Source organism: Pecten maximus, unplaced genomic scaffold, assembly GCF_902652985.1.
Source record: "Pecten maximus unplaced genomic scaffold, xPecMax1.1, whole genome shotgun sequence".
Classification (NCBI taxonomy): domain Eukaryota; kingdom Metazoa; phylum Mollusca; class Bivalvia; order Pectinida; family Pectinidae; genus Pecten; species Pecten maximus.
This window is the reverse complement of record NW_022982646.1, coordinates 15,411-36,957: the sequence shown is the minus strand read 5'-3', so window position 1 is coordinate 36,957 and position 21,547 is coordinate 15,411. Positions and strand designations below refer to the sequence as shown.

General features: G+C 40.4%; 1 protein-coding gene across 1 annotated transcript; it reads left to right on the top strand.

Annotated features, from left to right (window-relative positions):
* The first annotated feature begins 16,367 nt into the window (after positions 1-16,367).
* LOC117320694 lies at positions 16,368-17,891 on the top strand. The gene has a single exon (XM_033875207.1). The coding sequence runs from the start codon at positions 16,368-16,370 to the stop codon at positions 17,889-17,891; it is 1,524 nt and encodes a 507-aa protein (XP_033731098.1).
* Positions 17,892-21,547: the final 3,656 nt, after the last annotated feature.

Sequence of the window (21,547 nt, the reverse complement as noted above, 5' to 3'; positions counted from 1 at the left end):
TTGTAACGTCGCTACCGCGGACGCGCGATTAATTGTTCACCGATGGAAGTTTTGCCGGAAAGAGCAGGTTTTCCTGTTGATCACATCCCACTGGAGGTGCCCAAAAAGATTCGAACCTCCTAGCAGCTCTAGAAATGACGTCAGAACTGCACGGTGAGCGTCACCATATTCCGTAGTATTCTAAACACGCTACCGCGGACGCGCGGTTAATTGTTCACCGATGGAAGTTTTGCCGGAATGAGCAGGTTTTCCTGTTGATCACATCCCACTGGAGGTGCCCAAAAAGGTCCGAACCTCATGGCAGCTTTAGAAATAACGTCAGAACTGCACGGTGAGCGTCAACATATTCCGTAGTATTGTAACGCCGCTACCGCGGACGCGCGGTTAATTGTTCACCGATGGAAGTTTTGCCGGAATGAGCAGGTTTTTATGTTAATCACATCCCACTGGAGGTGCCCAAAAAGATCCGAACCTCCTAGCAGCTTTAGAAATGACGTCCGAACTGCACGGTGAGTGTCACCATATTCCGTAGTATTCTAATCACGCTACCGCGGACGCGCGGTTAATTGTTCACCGATGGAAGTTTTGCCGGAATGAGCAGGTTTTCCTGTTGATCACATCCCACTGGAGGTGCCCAAAAAGGTCCGAACCTCCTGGCAGCTCTAGAAATAACGTCAGACCTGCACGGTGAGCGTCAACATATTCCGTAGTATTGTAACGTCGCTACCGCGGACGCGCGGTTAATTGTTCACCGATGGAAGTTTTGCCGGAATGAGAAGGTTTTTTATGTTAATCACATCCCACTGGAGGTGCCCAAAAAGATCCGAACCTCTTCCCAGCTTTAGAAATGACGTCAGAAATGCACGGTGAGTGTCACCATATTCCGTAGTATTCTAATCACGCTACCGCGGACACGCGGTTAATTGTTCACCGTTTGAAGTTTTGCCGGAATGAGCAGGTTTTCCTGTTGATCACATCCCACTTGAGGTGCCCAAAATGATCAGAACTTCCTAGCAGCTCTACAAATGACGTCAGAACTGCACGGTGAGCGTCACCATATTCCGAAGTATTGTAACGTCGCTACCCCTGACGCGCGGTTAGTTGTTCACCGATAGAAGTTTTGCCGGAATGAGCAGGTTTTCCTGTTGATCACATCCCACTGGAGGTGCCCAAAAAGATCCGAACCTCTTCGCAGCTTTAGAAATGACGTCAGAACTGCACGGTGAGTGTCACCATATTCCGTAGTATTCTAATCACGCTACCGCGGAGGCGCGGTTAATTGTTCACCGATGGAAGTTTTGCCAGAAGGAGCAGGTTTTCCTGTTGATCACATCCCACTGGAGGTGCCCAAAAAGATTCGAACCTCCTAGCAGCTCTAGAAATGACGTCAGAACTGCACGGTGAGCGTCACCATATTCCGTAGTATTCTAACCACGCTACCGCGGACGCGCGGTTAATTGTTCACCGATGGTAGTTTTGCCGGAATGAGCAGGTTTTTATGTTGACCACATCCCACTGGAGGTGCCCAAAAAGATCCGAACCTCCTCGCAACTTTAGAAATGACGTCAGAACTGCACGGTGAGTGTCACCATATTCCGTAGTATTCTAATCACGCTACCGCGGACGCGCGGTTAATTGTTCACCGATGGAAGTTTTGCCAGAAGGAGCAGGTTTTCCTTTTGATCACATCCCACTGGAGGGTCCCAAAAAATATTCGAACCTCCTAGCAGCTCTAGAAATGACGTCAGAACTGCACGGTGAGCGTCAACATATTCCGTAGTATTGTAACGTCGCTACCGCGGAGGCGCGATTAATTGTTCACCGATGGAAGTTTTGCCGGAAAGAGCAGGTTTTCCTGTTTATCACATCCCACTGGTGGTGCCCAAAAAGATCGGAACCTCCTAACAGCTCTAGAAATGACGTCAGAACTGAACGGTGAGCGTCACCATATTTCGTAGTATTGTAACCACGCTACCGCGGACACGCGGTTAATTGTTCACCGATGGAAGTTTTGCCGGAAGGAGCAGGTTTTCATGTTAATCACTTCCTAATGGAGAAGCCAAAAAAGATCCGAACCTCCTGGCAGCTCTAGAAATGACGTCAGAACTGCACGGTGAGCGTCACCATATTCCGTAGAATTATAACGTCCCTACCGCGGAAGCGCGGTTAATTGTTCAACGATGGAAGTTTTGCCAGAATGAGCAGGTTTTCCTGTTGATCACATCCCACTGGAGGTGCCCAAAAAGGTCCGAACCTCCTGGCAGCTCTAGAAATAACGTCATAACTGCACGGTGAGCGTCACATATTCCGTAGTATTGTAACGTCGCTACCGCGGACTTGCGGTTAATTGTTCACCGATGGAAGTTTTGCCGGAATGAGAAGGTTTTTTATGTTGATCACATCCCACTGGAGGTGCCCAAAAAGATCCGAACCTCTTCCCAGCTTTAGAAATGACGTCAGAAATGCACGGTGAGTGTCACCATATTCCGTAGTATTCTAATCACGCTACCGCGGACGCGCGGTTAATTGTTCACCGTTTGATGTTTTGCCGGAATGAGCAGGTTTTCCTGTTGATCACATCCCACTTGAGGTGCCCAAAATGATCAGAACTTCCTAGCAGCTCTACAAATGACGTCAGAACTGCACGGTGAGCGTCACCATATTCCGAAGTATTGTAACGTCGCTACCGCGGACGCGCGGTTAATTGTTCACCGATGGTAGTTTTGCCGGAATGAGCAGGTTTTTATGTTGACCACATCCCACTGGAGGTGCCCAAAAAGATCCGAACCTCCTCGCAACTTTAGAAATGACGTCAGAACTGCACGGTGAGTGTCACCATATTCCGTAGTATTCTAATCACGCTACCGCGGACGCGCGGTTAATTGTTCACCGATGGAAGTTTTGCCAGAAGGAGCAGGTTTTCCTGTTGATCACATCCCACTGGAGGGTCCCAAAAAATATTCGAACCTCCTAGCAGCTCTAGAAATGACGTCAGAACTGCACGGTGAGCGTCAACATATTCCGTAGTATTGTAACGTCGCTACCGCGGAGGCGCGATTAATTGTTCACCGATGGAAGTTTTGCCGGAAAGAGCAGGTTTTCCTGTTGATCACATCCCACTGGTGGTGCCCAAAAAGATCGGAACCTCCTAACAGCTCTAGAAATGACGTCAGAACTGAACGGTGAGCGTCACCATATTTCGTAGTATTGTAACCACGCTACCGCGGACACGCGGTTAATTGTTCACCGATGGAAGTTTTGCCGGAAGGAGCAGGTTTTCATGTTAATCACATCCCACTTGAGGTGCCCAAAATGATCGGAACTTCCTAGCAGCTCTAGAAATGACGTCAGAACTGCACGGTGAGCGCCACCATATTCCGTAGTATTGTAACGTCGCTACCGCTGACGCGCTGTTAGTTGTTCACCGATGGAAGTTTTGCCGGAATGAGCAGGTTTTTATGTTAATCACATCCCACTGGAGGTGCCCAAAAAGATCCGAACATCCTCGCAGCTTCAGAAATGACGTCAGAACTGCACGGTGAGTGTCACCATATTCCGTAGTATTCTAATCATGCTACCAAGGACGCGCGATTAATTGTTCACCGATGGAAGTTTTGCCAGAAGGAGCAGGTTTTCCTGTTGATCACATCCCACTGGAGGTGCCCAAAAAGATTCGAACCTCCTAGCAGCTCTAGAAATGACGTCAGAACTGCACGGTGAGCGTCACCATATTCCGTAGTATTGTAACGTCGCTACCGCGGACGCGCGATTTATTGTTCACCGATGGAAGTTTTGCCGGAAAGAGCAGGTTTTCCTGTTGATCACATCCCACTGGAGGTGCCCAAAAAGATTCGAACCTCCTAGCAGCTCTAGAAATGACGTCAGAACTGCACGGTGAGCGTCACCATATTCCGTAGTATTCTAAACACGCTACCGCGGACGCGCGGTTAATTGTTCACCGATGGAAGTTTTGCCGGAATGAGCAGGTTTTCCTGTTGATCACATCCCACTGGAGGTGCCCAAAAAGGTCCGAACCTCATGGCAGCTTTAGAAATAACGTCAGAACTGCACGGTGAGCGTCAACATATTCCGTAGTATTGTAACGCCGCTACCGCGGACGCGCGGTTAATTGTTCACCGATGGAAGTTTTGCCGGAATGAGCAGGTTTTTATGTTAATCACATCCCACTGGAGGTGCCCAAAAAGATCCGAACCTCCTAGCAGCTTTAGAAATGACGTCAGAACTGCACGGTGAGTGTCACCATATTCCGTAGTATTCTAATCACGCTACCGCGGACGCGCGGTTAATTGTTCACCGATGGAAGTTTTGCCGGAATGAGCAGGTTTTCCTGTTGATCACATCCCACTGGAGGTGCCCAAAAAGGTCCGAACCTCCTGGCAGCTCTAGAAATAACGTCAGACCTGCACGGTGAGCGTCAACATATTCCGTAGTATTGTAACGTCGCTACCGCGGACGCGCGGTTAATTGTTCACCGATGGAAGTTTTGCCGGAATGAGAAGGTTTTTTATGTTGATCACATCCCACTGGAGGTGCCCAAAAAGATCCGAACCTCTTCCCAGCTTTAGAAATGACGTCAGAAATGCACGGTGAGTGTCACCATATTCCGTAGTATTCTAATCACGCTACCGCGGACACGCGGTTAATTGTTCACCGTTTGAAGTTTTGCCGGAATGAGCAGGTTTTCCTGTTGATCACATCCCACTTGAGGTGCCCAAAATGATCAGAACTTCCTAGCAGCTCTACAAATGACGTCAGAACTGCACGGTGAGCGTCACCATATTCCGAAGTATTGTAACCACTGAGGGCCCTAGACCGTTCAATTACGTTAAAAAAACGTTCTGTTATATACAATCGTTGATTTATGACAATCTAGTGTTGATTCTTCAAATCAGTGTTCACCCCTCCCGGTACACTGTTCATTTGATATTCTAGCGATCATTCTTCAAGTGTCACCGTTCAGTAATCAGAAAGTATCTATTTTTCACGGACAGCGTTCTCGCGTGAAGGAACCGTGTATACCTCGCGGATGCTGTTCTGTTTGCAGGTCTACCGCTGAATTTTGAATTCGAGTGTTCAGTCTTACGAAATCATTCAGTTCTCGCGACCCACCGTTCAGTTTTGGGCATACTGTTCAGTTTTGGCAACACCATAGAGTTTTCATGACCCACCATTCAGTTTTTAAGTCACTGAGCAATTTATAGTTTTGTTAGCCTCGGGCTAATCTATCGACCAGCAACGCCAGCACAGCCAGCCATACGCATTGCCTCCTACTTTACCTGGACAGCAGACATGCGTGACGACCTATCTCAGATCAGCGGCCAGGGGAAAGGGGTCATCTCGGCATGCGAACCTTTCAGTGACACCTACCTTACCACAGGTAACAAATTATAACTGGATTATGATTAAATTGCTCAAAATCATTGTTGTATACTCTTCACTATACTAATCAAACGACTAAACCTATGCTGTCATATATACATCATATTGATTGCACATTGGCAATGCAAAGTGGTAATAAAAATGAGTCGTTTTTTTCATATTGGTCTTATCAATGCAAACAACAATGCACCCGTGATTGAAATAGAATGCATGGAATTCTTTGCGTAACAATTGTTCCGTCTCGCAGTATTCGCGCATGAAATGACTAATACCCGGTAATGAAATAACAATGAAACAGATCACTATGCATCGCAATACTACATACCGTAATACATATCTTTCTATTCCAAAATGTTTCTCCTCTTTGCATTACATTACGTATAAAGAAACATGTGTAATATAAGCAAAGCATGAATTATTAGTTTGACTGATGGGGTTAAACGTCTCTGTTCCGGTTATAACGAGATCATGCGTTTGAGACCCTGTCGGGGCACGACTCATAAAAACTATGTTACATGATCACCCCGCTATTCTGAATATCGACCACTTTGGACAGTCCCAAAGACAACTAATTAACGTTAATTTACCTCATCATTACGACCATTCACAAATGGTCACATTTATCTGGTGTGCAACGAGCCGTGAGTACCTTTCCGCGGCATATCAAGCGTTTTATCTAAACATAAGTTCATTTTATTTGGTTATACGATCATGTATCAGAGCGACATAATATAGATACAGTGAAACCTCACCTCACGACCACCTCAAAATTACGACCACCCCGCTATTACGGGCACTTTTTTTTCAGTCCCGATATTTTCTCTATATATCTTTGTATTGGTCGCTTCACTATTACAACTACCCCGCTATTCCGTAATACGACCACCTTGGGAAGTCCCAACGACCACTAATTAACGTTAAGTACCCCCACAATTACGACCAGTTGGTCGTGTCTAAAAATTTACCTGGTGTGTAGCGAGCCGTGAAAAGCTTACGGTAATGCGTGTCAAACTGGCCATTGGCGTGTATATACGTAATTATTGATCTTGTGTTTAACTACTGACCAATGTAGCGACAGGTAAGTAGAATAGCTGTTAATCTCTTCGCACTGAACGGAAGGTAAAATAAACATCCAGTCTTTCGTAACAAGCCAGCATGTGCCGGGTTTTCGTTTGTAGTCCTTTGTTTACATGTTGTATACGGCTCGTTATAATAGAAAATTAGTAAGATGCTACATGTATATACAGCTTTTCAGTGACGCTGCCTCACCACAAGTAACAATTATAACTGGGCTATGATTATAGAACTTCTGGAAATTACTCAAAATCATTGTTGTATACTCTTCACTATCTAATCGTATGACTTCACCTATACCGTCATATTTCATGTACATCGATATACAATTATATATATACACATTATTTTGATTGCACATTGGCAATGCGGAAGTGGTAATATAATAAAATGTGTCGTTTTCAAGATAGTACAAACTTTGTAATTATTCATATTGGTCTTCAAATGACAATGTAAATTGCAAACAATGAACGCGTGATAGAAATAGAAAGCATAAAAATTGTTCCGTCTCGCAGTATACGCGCATGAAATGACTGATACCGGGCCTAATGAAATAACAATAAAATCGCTTTATCACAATACTATATAATACATATCTTTCTATTCCTCATTGTTTCTTTTCTTTTACTACAATCAGATAACCAGATTTCTTGGAAAGGACCAGTAAATGTTAAGCAATTTAACTATATCTTTATGTAAGTGTATATACATGTATTACTTGATAATATTTTGTTTTAAATGAAATAAACAGATGACAAAGTCGATGCTCGTTCGATTTTATTCAGTTCATTTTTACAATACATTACGTAAAAAAAAACCATGTGCAATGCAAAGCATGTGTTATTAGTTTGATTAACGGACTAAACGTCCTTGTTCCGGTTATAACGAGATCACAAGTTTGAGACCCCGTCGGGGCACGACTCATAAAAATTGCATGTCCATGATCATCCCGCTGTTTTGTATATCGACCACTTTGGACAGTTGCAAAGACCACTAATTAACGTTAATTTATCCCATCATTACGACCAATCACATGTGGTTTGGTTTTATCCTTATATGATTAAAACGCGCAAAGTAAGAATTTAAGATTGTTATTTCATATGACTTAACCTATACCGTCATTACTATGTACATCAATATGCAAATATATATATACAATGTATCATATTGATTGTACATTGGCAATAATCAGTCAATCACCAATAAATGTATATTAGTTATGTGTTTACCATTTCTTACTCATTACTATTAAAAGGAACTCGACATCATCACTTTATTTATAAAAGAACGTGGCATTTTATTCACATATTAATATTCAAAATAAATATACCAACAGTTCGGAATAATCTGGTTTATGAGACAAGACGATACATACGTACATTAAGCATTACTTATAACACGTACAACACTTTATTTATAAAGAAATGTGCCATTTTATTAACATATTAATATTCAAATTAGCATACCAACAGTTCTGGATAATCTGGTTTATGAGACGAGACGATACACACGTACATTAAACTTATGCATTATATTCTATACGAAACCAGCTTTTAGTCATGAAGGCCACTTAATTTATTAAAAAAAATAATATATAGTTTCATCATAATCGAAAATAGACTAAATCTCTCCCGTATGAAAACCAGTGTTGGAACCTTTCCCTTGTATTTTAACAAGTCATGGTCACATGGATTACAAACGATTAAATGCTTGAGAAAGATATATACAGTGGAACCTCTATAACCGAACATGCACGGGACATGGATATTTGTTCAGTTTACAGAGGGTTCTTTTTGGAGAAGTTTTATCGAAAATGGCCGGTCGAATTGCGGACATAATTGGTTAGGATGATGTTTTGTTAGAATGTACCCGATTACAAACCGGCACGTACTAAATAGCCAATTTGGTTTGTCTGAATAATATGAATATTATGAACGTTAATCAATGTATATGTTGCAGATTATACAAGAAAAAGAAATGATTATAACTGCAGTTATAAACAGTATTTTTACATGTACTGCTGCACTTTACGATCGACATGCATTTTGTTACATCCGGTGAATCTTCGTTGTGAGGATTTGAAGAGTTCTTTCATTAACCAAGTGTTACAAGAAAAAAAAAACATATAAAAACACCCCTTTTTGGACCTCATTTAAAGTAGATGCGAAACTCGCGATCGGGCTTCTAGCTCTACTTGTTTTGAGAAGATGCAAAAATCGACGCGCTTCAATGAAGCGTGGCATTGTTTCTTAATTGTCGTGTTGATTATATAATTGACCTACCGTCATAATGCCCCCTTGGGGCATTATTGGATACCTGTGCAAATCACCTGCATGTGTATACGGAGGTCCCGAGACAATAATGCTTCACACAATACCAGGTGTTGTTTCAAGGTTTACTGGCCTGACCTCGTGTCATAATCGCTCAGGTAAGGCCGGTTTTTCACAAGTAATTTTTGGTATATTATCAGGTCCCGGACTCAAAATCGGCCCGGTGTTCGGAATTCAGAGGGAAGCACTGCATCAAATATCGGATCTCATGGAGATACGGGCTGGTCATCTTGTTTATCAAAACAGCGTAAGGAAATTTTCAGGATGTATTCCTGACTTCAAAACTTAGAAACACACATGATTTTATATAAAGTACATTCATGATCATCTAGAAGAGGCAATGCGTGGGTAACGCGTGTGAAGAAACTCGCGTGTAACTTTTATATGTTACAATACTTAACAGTAGCACTACAATTAGAGTAAAAATGCATAACATATATATATACATGTCTCTGACATTAGCAATGCGCTCATCGTGTCTAATGAATATACGTTGTTCAAAAATATATGGAGAAACCGACGAAACCAGGGAAACAAACTTCGGACATACAGATGTTAACGGAGGACCAGCGATTATGTTCATTTTGTATGAACGCTGTTGAAATTGAAATACATTTCCTATGTGAATCAACAATCTAGTACACTATGTAACGATTTTTATTCTTTAAATGCCAGAGACAGGTTTGTACATATTCTGCAAAATATAATCCTCAATATCTTTAATCTAAATCTATATATTTTATGAAGCATAGACGTTCGAATTTTTTACGTATGAAACAAAATTCAACACTTGAAACTTACCCCAGACTGAACAGGGAGTGTTTTTTAATATGTGTACCTGATATTGCTACAGTAAATCACAGTAAATTGGAGTTTTATATCTTGCGATAAATCAGAACGTCGACATACATTGTAGGCTATGGTGTATATAGATAAAAGTCATCTTGTACATTTTTAACAAGCTTTTATCATTATCTTCATTGTACATTTTTAAATGATGTGTGACAATCAAATAAAATATTAATGTATTGGTATTTGGCAGGTTTTTATTACTATAATAAAGAAGGACCAATTCTGTACAATGACAATTCGCTAGGTATTCAGAGGTGTTCAACCTAATTAAAATTGAGATGGTCATTCTCACTACTGAGAATGGCCATCTAAATTTTAATTAGATTGAGAGGTGTTCGGTTTTCGGAAGTTGCACTGTACGATCATTGTCAGTGAAGCTATCCTGTATTTACGATCTTTGTCAGTGAAGCTATGTAGAGGTGCTTCGCAAAAATTATAACATTAGGCCATACCAATTTGATTTGTTCGTGTTTTAAAAAATTGAAATTAAAATAAAATTAAAAATTTACCGCTCCTATTTTCGCGTCGACAAAAAATGACGAATCCGGAAATTTATTCCGCGAAGTTAAAATTTAGAGAGTCCCTTTCCGGATCAATTGAGCGTTTGAAACGAAAGCTTTAAACGTGTTAAGACAGATATTTCAAGCGTTTGTTTGAGATAGACATTTCTGTCAGATCACGAAGAAACCACGAGGTATTTACATCAAGTTCAATGTGTCAAAATGGGTATTTTGTCGTATCTGTCATTACAGAGTCATGTCGTCATAATGTATTGGACACTACGGCAATGGAGCTTGAAGGCGATTTATCGTTCCTTGATTTGTATAATAGGGTGAACGAAACAGTACTTGTTATCAGAAATTCGGATCTCGGGGGCAATCGCCACCCTGCAAATAAAATCGTCATTTCGTCCGCAGAAATGTCCATATCGGTATGTCAAGGTTTAGGGATGAGATTTGCTGAATTCTTAGTGAAACCCCAACACGAGAAAGAGACACAATCTACCAGTGACACGGTTAAAATGTCAGCAATTTTCTGTGCTAATGGAATCCCAAAAAAACGCTTTCTCTTCCATCCTAACCTCCGCCAAACTTGCGATCCTCAAAAACTGTATTGGGGTTTTCAATGGTAAACTTTAGTTTTCATTTCCTAATGGTTGGGACCATGCTTTTATTCTCATTAATAAATATTGTTAGATTTAATAGTCCATGCTACCATTTTTTGGAGTTTATTAGTTTGAGATAAGGGAGGAGACCATGTTTTTGTTCTCTTTCCAAAATATTGTAGTTTATTGGTTTCAGATTCTAGTCATTTTGAGACCTGTTGTTTGATACTTTTAAATGCCAATCAAAGATGCCTTTGTTAATTTTATCTAAGTTCAAATACTATCAATGTTTAAACTTAATATTTAATAAAACACTGTTGATTTTGTTTGAGCAATGTGTTTGTTTTGTAATGGTCATCCCTTGATATTTGGATTTTTATTTTTTATAGATGCACTGACTAGCCAAAATATTTCTTTGGGATATTTTTTTTATTGGTATCCAGAAAAGAACATGCATTGCATACAGTTTTTGAATTCAAGCTTAAGCATTTCATCATTCATGGAGTGACCAATCATTGACTTTGGGTATTTTTGACAACTTTTCTACTACATGTACATTACATTGTTTGTAACTTCTGTTGTTGATGTTCTTCTGTTCACCTTTTTCTCCTGAGCAGATCCATATATGTAGTTATTATTCAACAACATCAAATAACTAGTTTGAATGATAAAGAGGAAAAGACATTGTTCTAATATTGCGTCTGTGAAAATTACGTGCTCGCTCCAAAATGTTAGGATTTCAATTATTTGTTTAAATAAAAAAAATTTTGCTCGCTCACTCCAATTTTAAAATGTAAAAATCCGAAGAACAATTTATCAAATTGGTATGGCCTTATCGATAGTTTATTGACATAGCATAGGTACTTATTAAAACCATAATTTTAGCTGTTATTTTAATAATGAAAAAAACAACATGTTATTTAGTTCACTGACTAATTTTAATTAATACAAAAACTTATTAAACTTGCAATGATGAACGTTTTTTTTTTTTTTGTAATTGTGTTATTTAATTACCTTGCAATGATTGAGATCCTTGTGAATTTTCTGTTCTGCCGTGTACTACGTTGCAAGTCATGTCTTCTCTTGAAGCAAAACTTTAAATAATATAGTAAACTCAACTCTTAGTGGGTTAGTATACGGATAAACAATTACCAATTTCGTCATACATGTCACTGCACCACAGATGTCTGTGATTTCTGGGGTTCTAATCGACACGCGCCAATAAATTGCTTGTGAGTCGACGCGGTTTGTTCACATCAAAAAATGTTCTGAAGATATGCTTTTACAGGTTGTACGTAAATTGAACTTGAATTTTGTAAACAATATGGGGGCGAATGTTTGCGTCTCGATGTCGACACTGCATTAAGTGAAATAAAAGGGTCTGGAACCTGAAATAAAGACATCAATCATATCGAATTTACCATAGGAAGGTTTGAGCTGGACTTTGAGGATAATAATGAAATAAAAATTGCAGGTAATACAGCCTGCGCTCTTGAAAATCGAGGTGGTGGCTATGCTGATGACATCCACGCTGATCGTCGCAGGAGAGGTATCAGAAGTCGATAAATATTGAGACATTGGTTGATGTATTGACGTAATTGGTTCTACTACATCCCTTCACACGGACAACAAAATAAAGACATTTTTTTCTGATGTCTCGGGTCGTACGACATATGATAGCCGAATATAGAACATCATTTAGGCCAAATGTTATACCATTCCTGCCAAGGCTGGTAGCTCGTGTCTGGACTGTGCGCTTGGAGAGATGAAGACGTTTATATAGGCCTAATTAGCATAGGACAGATAATTATTTGTCTTTGCCGAGATATTGGTTGTCTGGTTGTAACCAAAATAATCCCCTATCGGGGCCCGGCACAATAACTGTTACCTGTGTTTTCAAGACAATTACCGCATCATTTGTTTTGACGAAAATGGGCGAGCCGTCGGTCATAGACAGCTGTCTATCAGTCGCCATGAAGCAAACATGTAGATGGATATGTTCTCTTACTACGATACAAATGATAAATGCATTGGTCTAAGATTACCTGCATTATTTCAGCAGATTTTACACGTCCCTGAAATTCAAATCCGCCATTTTGTTTACATGTGTGGAGATGAGCCTAGTAACGACATCCGGCACGGAGCCCGGACCGGAATTACGGAAACTTGTTATACGACCCGTTATAATAGAAAATTAATAAGATAATACTTGTTTCATTTGACACGTTATAAAAGAATATTAAGTAGATGATGCATGCATACGGCCCGTTATAATTGAAAATCTGTAAGATGGAACCGCCCGTTATATGTTGAAAATTATATGTCCCTGGTTAAACATTTGTACAGTATAATTTTTGCATGGTTATATTTTTTTATCTGAATCAGAAACTATAACTATGCTATTGTAATAAATGGTCTATTTAATGCATCAAAAGTAGTCTACATAACCTGTTGCGTTTACGAAAGCACTACTGTAACAATAGGCGATATATGTTGGTAACATTAATATGTCTGCTTTTAAATATGCCCAGTCGTATTATCTACCAAATATAGTTGATACCTGCAAATTTATCCATCACTGATTGAGACACCTGTGGATTGTTTTGACTGGATATTCAAATTCAAATTGGTTTATTTCTCTTTTCAAACATAATGCATAGAGAAAACATATTTACAATATTATATACAATCATTATTCGTGTAGTTTTCGTTTGTAGATATACAGCATTTCATAATATACATAACTTGTTTTAAGGAGGACAAATAATATTATTGATTATTCTTATAAATGTACACAATTTTTTAAGTGTTTTTATATTTGTAGCATTCATAAGTTCATTAAATTTAATTACATTCGGTCGTAACCAAAAATACTTGTCTATATACAAATTTCTTTCTGTAGCTAACTTTGTACATTCAAGTAAGTAATGAAATTCATCACCAATCTGTTGACTAATGCAATGTGGACATTTTCTATCAGTATATTCAATCTGTTGCCATCTACATGTTTCAACAATAAATTTATGATTAGTTGTTCGAAATTTACAAAGAGTGATCCTGTCTTTATCATCTAAAATATCTAAATAATCTTCAAAATTAAAATTATTTTTAAAAATTCTATAACATATAGATTTTGATGAGTTATTAATATCACTCTCCCAGTTCTGTAAGTACTGGTCATTTACTCTTAGCTTAATAACATGTCTAATCCATTATTCCATAAATAGCTCATTCCACATTCGTTAAGTATAGATTTAACAAAACTGACATATGTAACAGGTCTATTTTCAATATGATGACAGTAACAAAGGAGTTTGTATAAAGTTATATTATATTTACTATCTTTAGAATGTGTCAACTGTGACCAATATGATATTAATCTTGTTTTAACTGATATTGCAAGTGGGGTAATACCTAACTCCCCATATATCATGTAATTTGGAGTACTGTTTTTTAATCCAAGTAATAATTTACAAAATTTTAAATGTACACGTTCAATTGCTTGGATATGAATGCTCTCACGTCACTCGGCACGGTCGGGCAGCCGATCCTTTCAACTTTACGGCAAGCGACACCTCGCGTGGCCTGCTTACCTAGCGTGAAGTCGCAGGTTTTCAGGTAATACCTTGATTGGCAATACTTAAGGGATGTCCAAGTCACAATTAAATAATCATCATGAACACTAGTTATATGTGAAAATACATGTACGATTTCTTCGGTTGCCATACCGCACGAATACAAATATTGCATGTTATTTATACATTGCCGGGGTCTAAATTTGCAATCGGCTGTCTCGTGAGTGGTGTATTTTGGAATGTAAAAATAACCTGAATTAACGCTAAAAGATGTGGCATATATTAAATCACGGACGCATTCTAATGATCACGCATACAATCTAATAACCTAAACGTGCTTGTTGATCAAATTTAAATCTTGGCATTTTTTCTGGGCCGGTCATCGTGGTCGAGTCGTCGCGAGCTTTCAATGGAGTTTACTGGAAAAAAAACTTACTTAACGTTCTTCCAGAGACGTATATACCTGATATACAAATCTCTGGTTCTTCATATGACAAGTTCGAACTATCCGAAATGGTATCAGTAATAAACAGCCAGAGTTCGAACTATTACTTGCTTAAAAAAAAAAAAAAACACATTCTTGTCTTGTACAATGTAGATTATTTTTTCCTATTAAACCTAACATTTTGTATATGTTTTTGATATCCTTATTGTACATGCACATGACATTATTTTGTTTTTGCTGTAATACTGTGGGCCGCAAGGCTTAAAGTGAATAAAAAATAAAATACAATCTCTCAAAAGCGGTGACATCGGCAGTTGCTAGAAAGTGATCAATGGGCACCATTCTGACCTGTCAATGCCCTAATTAGTAAACAAAAGATTACTTTTAACAACCTCCTAGTCCAGGCAGTTAATCCCATAATCTGTTTATTTGTCACCGTGTGGCAAGGGTGAAGCCGTTCACGGCTCGCTACACACCAGGTATTTTGAACATATGCGACCGGTTTGATTAGTTATCTGATTGTTGTAAAAGAGAAGAAACAATAATGAATAGGGGAGACCGGGGCTAGTCCGGCCTCGGGGCATGTTCGGCTAATTGCTATATCTCGCGCGTAATTAAGAATAAAGAGACGTCATTTATACTATGACGTCACTTATGACGACGCTGTTTACGTCAGTACAACGATGGCCGCAGTGTGAAGTTTTTGGGCGTTTTGGTGGCGAATGTTTATTTTTAAGCCTGGTGAGTAAATTTTCAACATTCTTTTCAGTTTTTATTTTCACCGAGAACCGTAAGAAATTCGGACGAACTTAAATATGAAATATGAAGGTAAGATACTGGGCTTTGCTATTACACTATGTTTACTTCATCCCATGTACCATTAAATAAGGTGCAAAGCGAAGTGTTCGGAAAAACTGCTGGGGGCATGTCCGGCCCTGAGAGTAGGGGCACGTTCGGCCTGGACCGAACTTGCCCCATACAAGGCCGAACGTGCCCCACACAGCTGTAACTTGCGGACAACGAACAATAATTAGCTGCAATTATTTTTATCGGGGCATTCTGGACGGAAAATGCCGTTGTGAGGTATATGGCAGAATTGTTTGTTTATTTGATATGTTGCATGGCTGATATCGGACAGTTTGAACGGTCGCTATCTCGTCCAAGACATTGCTAAAACAAACGCACGACAGAGCGACACGTCACAGTGCGACATTATAGGCCTACGCACGTCAGACAGTACGACAAAACGGGCGAGAGTGTCACTGTCGCTATCTCGCCGGTTTTGGCGCACTTTCATGGGCGAGATAACGACAAAACCGGCGACAAAATGCACGATATATAGTGCGACAAAACGCATGACAGACTGAGAGTGAGAGCGACAGTGCGACAAAACGGGCGAGATAGCAACAATAAATTTCTTTCGCATTGTCGCCCGTTTTCTCATACTGTCGCAATATCTGTCGTGCGTTATGTCGCACTCTTCTGAGCGATTTATCGACATTGCGAAATGTCCGATATCAGTCACCATAATTTGATACTTTCCAAACCTTATGCAAGTTTTTTCATGTTTATTTTAGAATTACAACATGGTACGTACGTACAAAAAGAAAAGAGGGGACAGAGTATCAACAGATGTGTTGCAAAGAGCGCTAGCTCATTACAAGAATACTATCGATGGATACAAGAAAACAAGTCAGTTGTTTGGCGTACCTCGTTCAACGCTACAAGATAATGTGAAAAAACTAAACAAGATGCCCGAATCAGAAAGATCAATTTCGAATATGCGTTTCGGATACCAAAGGCCTAGACAAGTTTTCTCAGATGGAGATGAAACTGCACTTGTTGTGTACTTAAAGCACGCGTCGACCATTTACTTTGGACTGTGTCCACGTGAAGTAAGACTTTTAGCATATGAATGCGGCAAGCAATTTAACATCAAAATGCCAGCATCGTGGTCGGAAAAGGAAATAGCGGGTGCCGATTGGTTCTCTTCGTTTCTAAAACGTCATTCGGAACTTTCACTCAGGACCCCAGAAGCAACAAGCATCGCTAGAGCGACAGCCTTTAACAAAACAAATGTATCTGAATACTTTACCAAACTGACGGAAGTGACGGGGAGACATATGTTTGAGGCATGTGACATTTGGAATGTCGATGAAACTGGAGTGGTGACAGTGGTAAAACCAAAAAAGGTTGTAGCAGGTACTGGTGTTAAGCAAATAGGACCTCTAACATCAGCTGAGAGGGGACAACTAGTCACGCTGTGTGCTGGTGTATCCGCAGGCGGGAAAGCAATTCCACCGTTCCTTATTTATCCTCGTGTTAACTACAGAGACCATTTTCTAATTGGAGCACCAGCGGGTTCCAAGGGAACGGCCCATCCATCTGGTTGGATGACAGCTGATAACTTTCTTCTCTTTCTGCAGCACTTTGCTCAACATGTCAAACCAACCGTGAATAATCCAGTTCTCATTTTGCTTGATAATCATGTCTCTCATCTCTCCATAGACGCTCTTGATTACGCCAAGGAGAACGGGATTGTTATGTTATCATTTCCACCGCACTGTTCGCATCGCTTGCAGCCACTGGACCTGTCGGTCTTCGGACCACTGAAAAGAAAACTGTCGGTGTCGCAAAGTAACTGGCTTCGTAACAATCCAGGGAAGCCAATATCTATATATGATATTGCAGGCATTTTATGTAACCCATGGAAGGAGGCACTAACTATGTCCAACATTTGTAGTGGTTTCCAAAAGGCTGGGATTTTCCCATTAAACACAGAAGTTTTCACAGAAGAAGACTTCATGCCATCAGCCGTGACGGACAGACCATTAGAATCGGGACCAGTAAAGCCCGCGGTTGCCCCAGTAGAACAAGTTTTTGACACGTCCACTACCAGTAACAGAGATATAGATTCGGAACAAGTACTAGTAGATGACACCCAAATTGACAGAGATACTAACATGAATTGCTATCTTCAAGAACAGAATATTTCATCCATATCCGTAAGCGGTGACGGACATTGCCTCCTTTATGCCGTTAGTTCATCCTTGTATGCTGCTGGAGATGAGATTTTTACAGATGAGGATTTGAAAGAGTCTATCAGCTGAAATTCACACGCACCAGTCATTCTATAGAGAATTCGCAGTAACGGGCGACGTGGACATATTGGTTGCAATCCAGAGGTACATACAAGAAAAACAATATAACAATAACATTTGTGACCTTTTCCTTAGTGCTCTATGCAATGCAATGATCATGAAAGTAATTGTTATTCGAGAGATGAATGGTGTGATAAGTAAACTGGAGTTGCTCCCTTGCAGGCTTGGAGTAGAACCTCAACGCACTATACATTTGATACTGCAAGGCTCTGGCTCTAACGCGCATTACAGTGGTGCTGTTTACAAAGTATCGGAAACCTCAACTGATTGTGAAATGGTATCACAAATCAGCAACAGCTTCCATGATCCAATAGAAGATAACTCGACATCCATCAACGCCAGTGGTTTTAGTTGTAATACACAGGAAGAAAGTATAGCAAGCAGCTCACGTCGTAAGTTGATGTATACCTGTTCGCCCATTTCAAAGAAAAAGAAGTTTTCCCCTGATCTAGTAAAACCCCACCCAAAGGCACCCTCTCGCAAGACATTGGGAATCAAAAAGCGTAGAAAGACATGTATACTTACCGATACACCAGAAAAAGAAGCTTTACGACAGGAGCAAAACAACCGTAAATCGAAACAGAAGACAAGTAATACAAAAACCAAATCACGCAAAACATCCCACAAACCAATACAACAGTTAAACAAAACCAGAAAAACTTCAAAAAGGAAATCTCCAGCAATCCGAGACGAACAATCCGAAAGTGAAGATGAATGTTTTTGTTTAGTTTGTCTAGAGACATGGGCTAACAGTAGGCCAAATGAGAAATGGATCGAGTGCACGATTTGTAAAATGTGGTCACATGAGGAATGTGCGGACACAAGGGGCATGCTATTTTACACATGCCATAACTGTGATTCTGATATAGATTAGAATGAATTTATGAATTGTATTTTGAATTAAATTATTATTATAGAGTTATACATACATGTGTTGAGGTCATTCAATCTACAACTAGGTTCCACAAAATGAAATATTGAGCAATAGTAGTTTCCAAAACAGCCCGAAAAATCAGGATGTATAATGAATAATTAATTAGAACGAGACTTCAAAACTTAATATGATAAAGGGGCGGATGCCTGGACTTGATGGGCGGGAGTCGAGAATAAAAGGGTCGGGACAGGATTGTCGGGAGTCATGGGGAGGGGCCGAAATCCGGAGAGAGGAATGAGGGAACCGGGGGAGGAGATAATTTGGTATTGGGCTAATACTGAGGATGCAAAAGGACCGGGAGGTTATATTTCCAACCAAACCACACCCTCATATGCCGATTTTAATAATGGTTGGTGTATTGTCGATCAACTTGGTATAAAGCGATATATCGAGTTTCCAATTCATAAACCACAATCAAACCGCAGGGACAGGGCACAAAAGACGCATACTGCCGTCTGGCAGAATCTAGCTATCCCGCGACAGCATAGGCATTGAGCTTGGGATGACCCATTACCCTCCCTTAGACTCTGACATGTCAATTAAAACAACTATTTGGCAATACAAGTATACTAACGTTTAGTATACAGCCTTCTTCTCGAGCAGGGGCCGTACTTGCCCCGGTGGATGCCGAACTAGCCCCAGTGCGGGGCAAGTTCGGTCATCTTGGCTAACTCACTTTGGGCAGATATTAACCATTTGTCGGCAGAGAAAATAATTAAGGAATCATGGGACTTAATAGGCCCAAATATTATTGACATAAATATACATTTTCAGATGTCTATCTTAATTTGTAAGTTGTTATTTGCGATTTTTCTAAAACGGGGCCGAACTAGCCCCGGTCTCCCCTAGAACGATATGTCTTATGTAGTATGGCGATACACAGTGATCTGTTTGATTGTGATTATCTGTTTGATTGTTATTTCATTAGGCCTGGTATCAGTCATTTCATGCGCGAATACTGTAAGACGGACGATTGTTACGCATATAATTCAATTTCATGCATTCTGTTTCTATCACGGGTTCATTGTTTGCATTTAACATTATCATTTGAAGACCAATATGAATAATTGCAAAGTTTTTACTATCTTGAAAACGTCACATGCATTGCCAATGTGCAATCAAAATAATGTGTGTATATATAATTGTATATCGATGTACATGAAATATGACGGTATAGGTGAAGTCATACGATTAGATAGTGAAGAGTATACAACAATGATTTTGAGTAATTTTCAGAAGTTGTAGAATCATAGCCCAGTTATAATTTTTACCTGTGGTATGGCAGCGTCACTGAAAAGCGGGCGTGCCGAGATGACCCCTTTTCCCTCGGCGCTGATCTGAGATAGGTCGTCACGCATGACTGCTGTCCAGGTAAAGTAGGAGGCAGCGCGTATGGCTGGCTGTGCTGGCGTTGCTGGTCGATAGATTAGCCCGAGGCTAACAAAACTTTAAACTGCTCAGTGACGGAAAAACTGAATGGTGGGTCATGAAAACTTTATGGTGTTGCCAAAACTGAACAGTATGCCGAAAACTGAACGGTGGTTCGCGAGAACTGAATGATTTCGTAAGACTGAACACTCGAATTCAATATTCAGCGGTAGACCTGCAAACAGAACAGCATCCGCGAGGTATACACGGTTCCTTCACGCGAGAACGCTGTCCGTGAAAAATAGATACTTTCTGATTACTGAACGGTGACACTTGAAGAATGATCGCTAGAATATCAAATGAACAGTGTACCGGGAGGGGTGAACACTGATTTGAAGAATCAACACTAGATTGTCATAAATCAACGATTGTATAAAACAGAACGTTTTTTTAACGTAATTGAACGGTCTAGGGCCCTCAGTGAACGTCGCTACCCCTGACGCGCGGTTAGTTGTTCACCGATAGAAGTTTTGCCGGAATGAGCAGGTTTTCCTGTTGATCACATCCCACTGGAGGTGCCCAAAAAGATCCGAACCTCTTCGCAGCTTTAGAAATGACGTCAGAACTGCACGGTGAGTGTCACCATATTCCGTAGTATTCTAATCACGCTACCGCGGAGGCGCGGTTAATTGTTCACCGATGGAAGTTTTGCCAGAAGGAGCAGGTTTTCCTGTTGATCACATCCCACTGGAGGTGCCCAAAAAGATCCGAACCTCCTCGCAACTTTAGAAATGACGTCAGAACTGCACGGTGAGTGTCACCATATTCCGTAGTATTCTAATCACGCTACCGCGGACGCGCGGTTAATTGTTCACCGATGGAAGTTTTGCCAGAAGGAGCAGGTTTTCCTTTTGATCACATCCCACTGGAGGGTCCCAAAAAATATTCGAACCTCCTAGCAGCTCTAGAAATGACGTCAGAACTGCACGGTGAGCGTCAACATATTCCGTAGAATTGTAACGTCGCTACCGCGGAGGCGCGATTAATTGTTCACCGATGGAAGTTTTGCCGGAAAGAGCAGGTTTTCCTGTTTATCACATCCCACTGGTGGTGCCCAAAAAGATCGGAACCTCCTAACAGCTCTAGAAATGACGTCAGAACTGAACGGTGAGCGTCACCATATTTCGTAGTATTGTAACCACGCTACCGCGGACACGCGGTTAATTGTTCACCGATGGAAGTTTTGCCGGAAGGAGCAGGTTTTCATGTTAATCACTTCCTAATGGAGAAGCCAAAAAAGATC

Excerpts from the sequence above, each read along its gene's own strand:
- LOC117320694 (XM_033875207.1), top strand. The coding sequence starts at position 16,368 with ATGGTACGTACGTACAAAAAGAAAAGAGGGGACAGAGTATCAACAGAT.